The sequence below is a fragment of the Heterodontus francisci genome, chromosome 19, assembly GCF_036365525.1.
Source record: "Heterodontus francisci isolate sHetFra1 chromosome 19, sHetFra1.hap1, whole genome shotgun sequence".
NCBI lineage: Eukaryota > Metazoa > Chordata > Chondrichthyes > Heterodontiformes > Heterodontidae > Heterodontus > Heterodontus francisci.
In genome coordinates, this window is record NC_090389.1 from 55,528,973 (window position 1) to 55,537,954 (window position 8,982).

The following is an 8,982-nucleotide window of genomic DNA, read 5'->3' on the forward strand; positions in this document are numbered from 1 at the left end:
CATACCACCTTAAGGCATATGCCAATGTATTCTATTTAGAGAATGAAATGCCAGTTATCGGAGATTAGTTCTCCTTTCATATTCTATTTGGTACGCTATCAAGCACTGAAACAGCTACCTGAGCCTTATTTGGCAACAAATAGTAAAGTGGGAGAAGGCAACTCAGAACTGTCTAACATTGTCCGGGCACTGATATTCACTAGAACATCTCTGAATGTCGAATACAAGATTAAATGAATCACATGTTCACATTGGCCTACATGATCGGTAAAGTCCCATCTGTGCAGTAAAGCTAGGTATCCGGATTAAATTCACCGTTGGGAAATATAGCAGTATAACCTTTGATTTAATATAGAATCGGGTAATACTTCTTAAAATAAAAGCAAAATACTGCAGATGCTGGAAATCTGAAATAACAACAAGAAATACTGGAAATACTCAGCAGGTCTGGCAGCATCTGTGGAGGGGGAAGCAGAGTTAACGTTTCAGGTCAGTGACCCTTCATCAGAACTGGATGTTCTCTGGCAGTTCTGATGAAAAGTCACTGAACTGAAACGTTAACTCTGCTTCTCTCCCCACAGTTGCTGCCAGACCTGCTGAGTATTTCCAGCATTTCTTGTTTTAATTAAAATATACGTTCGAGTAAAAATCTGGTACAGGCACGAAAAACAACTGCAGATGTTAGAAATCTGAAATAAAAACAGAAAATGCTGGAGATACACAGAGGTTCCAACATCTGAGAAGAAAGAATGCAGATCAGCGTTTCTGGTGTAGACCGGGGCATTTCAAGCATTTTCTGTTTTGTTCACAAATTGCTTCAACTGGAACCGAAGAAACATAAAAACAAGTTAGTGACATAGTATGCAATAAAACGAAGTTTACATAAAACAGAAAGTAGTAAATCATCTGAACTTCACGCTGTTTATTGAGTGCGGCAATGTAACTTGTTATCGCCACCTTTCGTAAATATTTTCTGTACAATAATAAATTGATAATCTAAACGATTAGTTCCGAAGAAAGTTTTCAATATGAATCTCGCCCTTTGCGAATATTGCATTGGATAATCCAATCAACGAAAGGTTCCTGATCAAACTATTATTAGAATAACATGACCGTTTATATTATTGTTAGTTAATTCAGAGTAAATAAATACTATAATAATAATGATGCTGCCAGACCTGCTGAGTATTTCCAGCATTTCTTGTTTTTATTTCAGATTTCCAGCATCCGCAGTATTTTGCTTTTAATTAAATAAATACTATATTCATTTCGTTTCTCCTTTTATCTTTGTGCAGATTGAAGGTAAGCAACTTGTTGATCGTTCATAACATATTCATAAAATAGACTGATGCTATGTATAAATATAGTAATTAAATATTTGGAATATATTTTATTTCTGAAAGTTATACAATTTGTAGCTTGTAAACATTTACTTACTTTGCCGATGACCACATTATAACAGGCACGGTCTGATCAACCGTAATCGAAAGCCTAATGAGGAGGGAAATTATTAAGTACTGTATCTTACAGATTTCCATTTATGAATATCAGCAGCGACTGTAACACAACCTTCCACTCGCGATGTTCCAAAACCGAACCTTGGCTTCAGCCCGCTGTAACAGCTCGAAAGCGACATCCCTGTGATTAACGGAAATCTCCACCAACCAGCGATGGGCTTTCCGCCGGGGAGCCAATTAGGACCAGCAGAAGGCGGGATCTATAGAATTTTACGTTTTAAACCGAGTAAAAACAGGATTTTGCTGAATATAATTTTTTTTTCGAATGAGGAGATTATTTCCTCTCAGACTTTGGACAGGCTTGCTTAAAACGAGATGGTTTTTCGTGTTTTACGGCAGGCGGTAAAGGGCTGCTGGCGGGGTCCTTCTGCACGGTAATAGGTTCGGCGCACGGTCTGGTTCGGTCTTTTTGCTGAGTGGCCGAGTCTGTGACTATGGGTGAGAGAGTGGGGCGAGCAGCCTAATTGCTAATAGCGGGTTCGGTCGTACCGAATCCGCCCTTTGAAATTGCCATTCGGAGTTTGCACAGTTAGCCTCCGCCACGGGGCGCCGTCAATTTTGGGCAGTTTATTTTATTGTGTTAATGACAACCAGACGTATGCGAGCCGCCATGCGCGGGTTCCTGACTCGAGTGTTTAGGCCTAGGGCCTGGCCCAGGCGGTCGCTTTACTGACAGCCTCTCAAAAAAAAAATCCATAAAAATAACTCTGGATGAGAGTTCACGAAAGTCCCAACACAGATTCCTCAATTGTAGAAAAATGTGATTTAAAAACTGTGTGGAATTATGTGGGCCTTGAAGTCAATGTGAAGAGGTGCTGGGGTTTTACAACCATAAAAAAATTATGGCATGGAAGGAGGCCATTCAGCATGTCTAGGTATCTTTTAAAAGAATTGAGGGTTTCTTTTTCTATCACTGTTGCTGGCAGTGAAATCCAGACACCCTCATGTCCCCTCGAATCCTTCAACTAATCACAAATCTGTACCCCCGGTAATTGACCTCTCCACTAGGGGAAACAGGTCCTTCCTGTTTACTCTTATCTAGGCCCCTCATAATTTTGTACACCTCTATTAAGCACCCCTCAGCCTCCTCTGTTATAAAGAAAACAACCCCAGCCTATCCAATCTTTCCTCATAGCTGCAACTTTCGAGCCATGGCAACATTCTTGTAAATCTCTTCTGTACTCTCTCCAGAACAATTATGTCCTTTCTGCATTGTGACCAGAACTGTAGACATTTTAACTTTTGCTTTTAGGTAAGTGTCGTGGTCTTCGTACAGCTAGAAAGTTACGTAACCTTCGCCGTGATCAGAAATGGCATGATAAGCAGTACAAGAAGGCCCACTTGGGGACTGCCCTGAAGGCCAACCCATTTGGTGGTGCATCCCATGCCAAAGGAATAGTCTTGGAAAAAGTGTAAGTATTTTTAAACTGAGGATCTTGCTCACCATTACTGACTGCTATAAGGTTTATCCTTTAGAGTCATAGTCATACGGCACAGAAACAGGCCCTTCGCCCATCATGTCTGTGCTGGCCATCAAGCACCTAACTACTATAATCCCATTTTCCAGCACTTGGCCCGTAGCCTTGTATGCTATGGCGTTTCAAGTGCTCATCCAGATACTACGAAAATGTTGAGGGTTCCTGCCTCCTCCACCTCTTCAGGCAGTGTGTTCCAGATTCCAACCACCCTCAGTGAATCTTTTTTTCCTCAAATCCTCTCAACCTCCTTCCCCTTACCTTAAACCTATGCCCCCTGGTTATTGAACCCTCCGCTAAGGGGAAAAAATTCTTCCTATCTTAACCTATCAATGCCCCTCATAATTTTGTATACCTCAATCAGGTTCCCCCCTCAGCCTTCTCTGCTCTTAAGGAAAACAACCCTAGCCTATCCAGTCTCTCTTCACAGTTGAAATGCTCCAGCCCAGGCAATATCCTGGTGAAGCTCCTCTGCACCCTCTCGTGCAGTCACTCAAGTTTCCCTGTGTTACACCTCTCCTCAATTCTTAAAAGGAACTGTTAGAATGTGTAAGAGAGTGGCCTTGATACTGGCTGTGTTGTTCAATCTCTTGCTAGGAAAGTTCCTAGCTACTGTTTGGTACCTTCTTTTGATGGTAAGCTGAAAACTGAATATGACGAATACCTGGCAGTATTACACTTAACTAGATTTAATGCACTGATCTGGAACTGAACATTCACCTCAACATTTCAGACAATTTCACAATGTGTGCACTTTAGCAGAAAAACAATATTGTATGTTAAATAATCGTTTTCAAATACCTGTATAGTGCCTTGATTTTAATTAATTGATTTGGATAGATTAAATTTCTCTGGTTTACCTTATAGTTTGTAAAAACTGCATCCAGTTTTAAGTGAAACAAACTGGGAAATTAACCCTCTGCATTTCCCCCACCTTGGACAACTTTAATGATGCCTTTAACTATACAAAATGTGTGAAGGTTAATCATCAGTTTGGAAGGGGATAAATGCAGACCATGAGTTCAGGAATATGGGAAATTAATAATTTTGCTTTTTGATACAGTGGTGTTGAGGCTAAGCAGCCCAATTCTGCCATCCGAAAGTGTGTTCGAGTCCAGCTCATTAAGAATGGCAAGAAAATCACAGCTTTTGTTCCAAATGATGGTTGTTTGAATTTCATTGAGGTAAGCATTAAAGTTTTTAGAATAATCTACAGGTACAGAACCGATTTTTGCTAATGCTATGAATATAAATGATGCCATTTTATATTGTATGCTACTTTCACTTGTATTAATGGTTATAATTAAATCAACTTTTTTATATTGAGACTTTGTGCTAAAGGCCTGCTCAGGTCGGGAACAAGAACCCGACCCAAACCACAGCGGACCCGAGTCTCCGATTTTGCCCCGAGTCCCACCCGACCATCCCTTTACTTACCTTCCTGACACAGAAGTTGCAGCGCATGCGTGATGACTTCATAGTGATGTCACTCGCTCACTGCGCAGACTCAGTTTCGTCGCAGACTCCCAGCTCAGATAAGTTTTAAAATTTCAGTACTTGCCAGCAGAGCACTTACCGTGTGTGTCTGACCCGAGCCGCGCCCGAAAGCCAGATCCAGAAGAGGGGCCCGACCTGAACCCGACGTTTCGTCGGGTCCCATTGAGTTGGGGTCAGGTAGCAGGCCTTTACTTTGTTCTACATTTCTAGTCCTTTGTAACAACTGAGTATGCGTTAACACATTTTACTTTAAATGGGTCCTCCAGAACCCCAACATCTAGTACAAGATAAATAATGGGACCTGCCATGAAATAGTTTAAAAGTTCACCTTATTTCCCTTTTGTGTATTTTAATTTTCTTCAGTGATATCTCATATCCTATTTCTACATATTATTTGTAAACAAAGAACCTGAGGTTAGTGGGGATCAGGGAGAAATCTCCAGTGGCCAGAGTTGTACCCAGCACAATGAAAGATGTTTGCTGGAGGTGGATTATTGTAGGAGTTCTTCGAGGCAGTGTGTTAGGCTCAACTATTTTCAGCTGCTACATCAATGACATCTCTTCCATCATAGGGGCAGCAGAGGGGGCTGTTTGCTGGTGATTGCTGTATTCAACTCCATTTGCAATTCCTCAGCTAATGAAATCTGTGCTTGCATGCAACAAGATCTAGACAGCATCCAAGCTTGAGCTGATTAATGGCAAGTAACATTTGCGGAATAAAAGTGCTAAGCAATGACCATTTCCAACAAGAAAGGGAGTAATCAACACACTTTTATATTGAATGACATTATCATCACAGGGTGGGTCGTCACCATTGGACAGAAACTTTGGAATAGCCATATAAATGCTGTGACCACAAGTACAAGTCAGAAGCTGGGTATTCTGCGGTATGTGGCTCACCTGACCCCAGAACCTCTCCTTTAACTTCAAGGCACAGTGTGATGGAATACTTTGCAGCTGCCTAAATGGGTGCCGCAGCAACACACTCGCAAAACTCAACACCAGCCAGGACAAAGTAGTTCACTTGATTAGCAGCCCATCCACTCCCTCCACCACTGCTGCAACATGACCCCAGTGTGTACCATCTACAAGATGCACTGCAGCGAGTCACCAAGGCATCTGCAACAGCAGCTCCCAAGCCTCTAATCTCCACTGCCTAGATGCATAAGGGCAACAGTTGCATGGGAACACCACCTCCAAGTTCCCCTCAAGTCATCCACCATCCTGATTTGAACGTTCCTTCCATTGTTCGTTCAGCATAACTGGGTCAAAAATCTGGAATGCCCTACCTAAAAGCATTGTGTGATCATCTGGACTGCTTTGGTTCCAAATGCTTACCACCAGTTTCTCAGGGACAACTAAAGTTGGACAACAAATACCATCCTTGCCAGTGATGCTACTTCCCACAGAATGAGTTAAAAAGGATTGATTACCTTCTGATGGTCATTCAAGAGAAAACTATTCACCCCTTCCCCATATCCAGATAAGTGAACAGGTTCACAAGATAAATGACAGGAAGAATAGTGTGTAGAGGAATTATGAAAGATATTTAATTTTGTTTTTAGTCGCAACATTATTTTCATTTGTAAACTGTATGGGTGATGGTGCTGAAGAAAACATTTTGCGGTCAGTGGCAAATTTATCACTGATCTCGAAGGAAGCTGCCCACAAAGATCTTGCAATCTCTGGCATGGGTTTCCACTTTCCCAGCGTCAGATCCAACAACTGTGATGTCATCAAGCAGGGTAAGCAGCCAATTAGATTGAAGTAAGCCAGGAAGTGTAAACCTAAATATTTAAAGATGGTGAAATAAATGATTGGAATTATCATAATGGAGAAATTTGATATTCAAAAAAATTACTCTTTCAGGGCCAGTGAGGCTGTTTAGCAGTAATTATGAACATTATGCAGTTTCAAAATGCAGTTACACCTCATTCAACAAAATTAACTTTTTCTTACAGCAAGGCTAATAACATGACAGTGGATGTTCTTGTCAGTTCAATAATTTCTAATTGCAAGCTGGGGGGAACCTCATCAGCCCATCCTCTACAGAAGCACTGAATCGCTGGCAGCAGCTTTTGGATTTCCGTGTTTAGTTACGCCTGTGTGGACTCCAGAAAGGAAGTTTCAACAAACACTGATTACTTTACCATCAGTATTAACTTAAAATCTGGGCCATTGTGTCTGAATACCTGATCACTGCATTGCCTGGAAATGAGTAGGTGGTGGTGAGCTGCCACCTTGAACTGCTGCAGTTCATGTGGTGCAGGTACACCCACAGTGCTGTTAGTACTGTTACTGAATGACAGTGAGTAACAATGCCATGGGGTAACTAGTTCCTGTATTATTCCACCCATCCTTTCTATCAATTTCCACGTCATTGAGATTGCAAATTGAAAACAAAAAAGGTAACTATTAATATTGTAGGCAGTGTACTACAGGGCTGCCCTATAGCCCTGAATGTTTGAATATGTAAAGTATGACACTGAGCCACAAAAACAGATATTAGTCCAGATGACCAAAAGAGTCTGAAAGGAGGAAAGTGAGGTGTAGGGGAGGGTATTTCAGAGCTTGGGACCTTGGCAATTGAAGGCATGGCCACCAATGGTGGAACAATTAAAATCAGGGATACGCAAGAGGCCAGAATTAGAGGAGCGTAGATACTTGAGAGTTGTGGGGTGGGAGGAAATTAGAAATGGGCAGGGCAGAGGTCAAGGAGTGATTTGAAAATGAGGCTAAGAATTTTAAAATCAAGACGTTCATCTTCATCTTTTTTTCCCCTCCCCCTCCCTCCAATACTGCTGCTGACTAATGTAATTTAGGTCTGTTTTTAGAATTGAATCCAATTTTGAGTACGTTTCATGTAATGCCCATCTTGGAGATTATTTTTATATTAATTTATACCAGTGTTGAGATTGGGACTGATAGTACTGTCTGTGCAGGTCATATTCCACTTAAAGTCAAAGTATACTTCAAAGAAACTGTTTTGAACCACTTTTGTAGATACTATGATTCTATGGATAGAATTTTTTTGCCCTTGGAGGTGGGCACAGAGGGGTAGGGGGCCCAACAAATGACAGGGCACCATTTCCGATGTTGTCTGGGTACCCTGCCATGTTGTCCGGGACGGGGTAGGCCAAGAATGGCCTTCCTGCCCCAGGCCACTTAAGGGTCTCCTCCCGCCTCCACCTCAATTTTGTTGAAGGCAGAGGGGCCTGCTGCTACGGGAAGACGCCGCCAGGTAAAGCCTGGCGGCCTCATAGCGGGGTGGGGTGGGGTCCTCCTTTGGGGGCAGTCCAGGGCTCCAAGATGGTCACCCCTCCAATCTCGTCGCTGGGGCCTGCCTGAATGACCCTGGTGACCCTGACCCCACTCTCTCCTTTTCTGGGGTCTCTGGACACCCTCGCACTGCAGTGCCTCCTGCAATTCTGACATTACTGTTCCAGCGGGGCTGCCAGCACTGCAGAGCTGCTGGCCTTCCAGTTGGTGGCAGCTCTGGAGGTGGGAGCTCGTCCCTTAAAGGAATGGTGTCCCCGACGGGCAGTCAGTTGCCTGCCTGCCGTCAAATGGCTTTGGGGTTCTGATGGAGGGTGGTGTCCCCAACGGCGAGTGGTTAATTGTCTGCCTGCCATTAAATGGCTTCAGGGGTCTGACGGGGTCTCCCCCTGTCTTCTGACCCACCACTGGGATCCCTGTCGCCATAATAAAATGCAGCCATATGTCTATATAATTGATCCTTAGATTATATATCTCCTATTTACAAATTTTATAGCATAGGTCACAGTTGAAATATGCCTCGTAGAAAATAAAATTGCAGTACTTTGAGCAACCTCCACTTCACTGAGCACAATTTAAAATTCTTCTCCAATCCTTTTTTAGCATTCACTTTGTTTCCTTTGACTCCCCAGGAACAGTGCCATTAACGATGCACTAACAGCATTAAGGTCCAGAACACTCTTTTCCCCACCATCCCCCCTCCCCCCCCCCCCCCCCCAACAAACCAACTGTTATAGGTTGAATGATTCCTAGTTGGTAAATGCTTTGAGCTATTTCACTGATGGTCAAAATTTCTCGTCTTTTAGGAAAATGATGAAGTTCTGGTCGCTGGTTTTGGTCGTAAGGGCCATGCTGTTGGTGATATTCCTGGTGTTCGTTTCAAGGTGGTGAAAGTTGCCAATGTATCTCTGTTGGCCCTGTACAAAGGCAAGAAGGAGAGACCAAGATCTTAAACTTTTCAGTATATTAATGAAGATTGAAAATAAAACATTTTAAAATAGATGTTTGTCAGAAGCTAATATAATGCCCTAATGTTCTTGAATCCTTTCTATTTGCAGTAAGATCATCATTAAGACTCAATGGGTAGAGTCTTGAGAACATATGCGCCAGGTTTTAGTCATTGAGTTTTTTTCCTTTGGGTAAACACGTAGCTTCTCTGAACTGGCTCGAAGTAAGTATAATGGTCCATTAATCATTGCTTCCTGTTTGGGATGCAT

General features: G+C 42.5%; 2 protein-coding genes across 2 annotated transcripts in view; one reads left to right on the forward strand and one right to left on the reverse strand.

The window, feature by feature from the left end:
- atp6ap1la (ATPase H+ transporting accessory protein 1 like a) overlaps nt 1–1,578 on the reverse strand; it is a 60,931-nt gene extending 59,353 nt beyond the window's left edge. Inside the window, exon 1 of the mRNA XM_068052318.1 lies at nt 1,438–1,578. Coding sequence (XP_067908419.1) covers nt 1,438–1,538 — 101 coding nt within the window. The 5' untranslated portion in view covers nt 1,539–1,578. The remainder of the gene's footprint in view (nt 1–1,437) is intronic.
- Nucleotides 1,579–1,849: 271 nt separating this feature from the next.
- Nucleotides 1,850–8,765, forward strand: rps23 (ribosomal protein S23). The gene is made up of 4 exons (XM_068051687.1): nt 1,850–1,955; nt 2,770–2,929; nt 4,056–4,176; nt 8,572–8,765. The coding sequence occupies exons 1-4, from the start codon at nt 1,952–1,954 to the stop codon at nt 8,716–8,718; spliced, it is 432 nt and encodes a 143-aa protein (XP_067907788.1). The 5' UTR covers nt 1,850–1,951; the 3' UTR covers nt 8,719–8,765.
- Nucleotides 8,766–8,982: the final 217 nt, after the last annotated feature.

Bases quoted from the DNA above. Each gene is read 5' to 3' on its own strand.
- rps23 (XM_068051687.1), top strand. The intron at 2,930-4,055 runs GTAAGTATTTTT...TTTTTGATACAG, and splicing joins GGAATAGTCTTGGAAAAAGT to TGGTGTTGAGGCTAAGCAGC. The intron at 4,177-8,571 runs GTAAGCATTAAA...CTCGTCTTTTAG, and splicing joins GTTGTTTGAATTTCATTGAG to GAAAATGATGAAGTTCTGGT.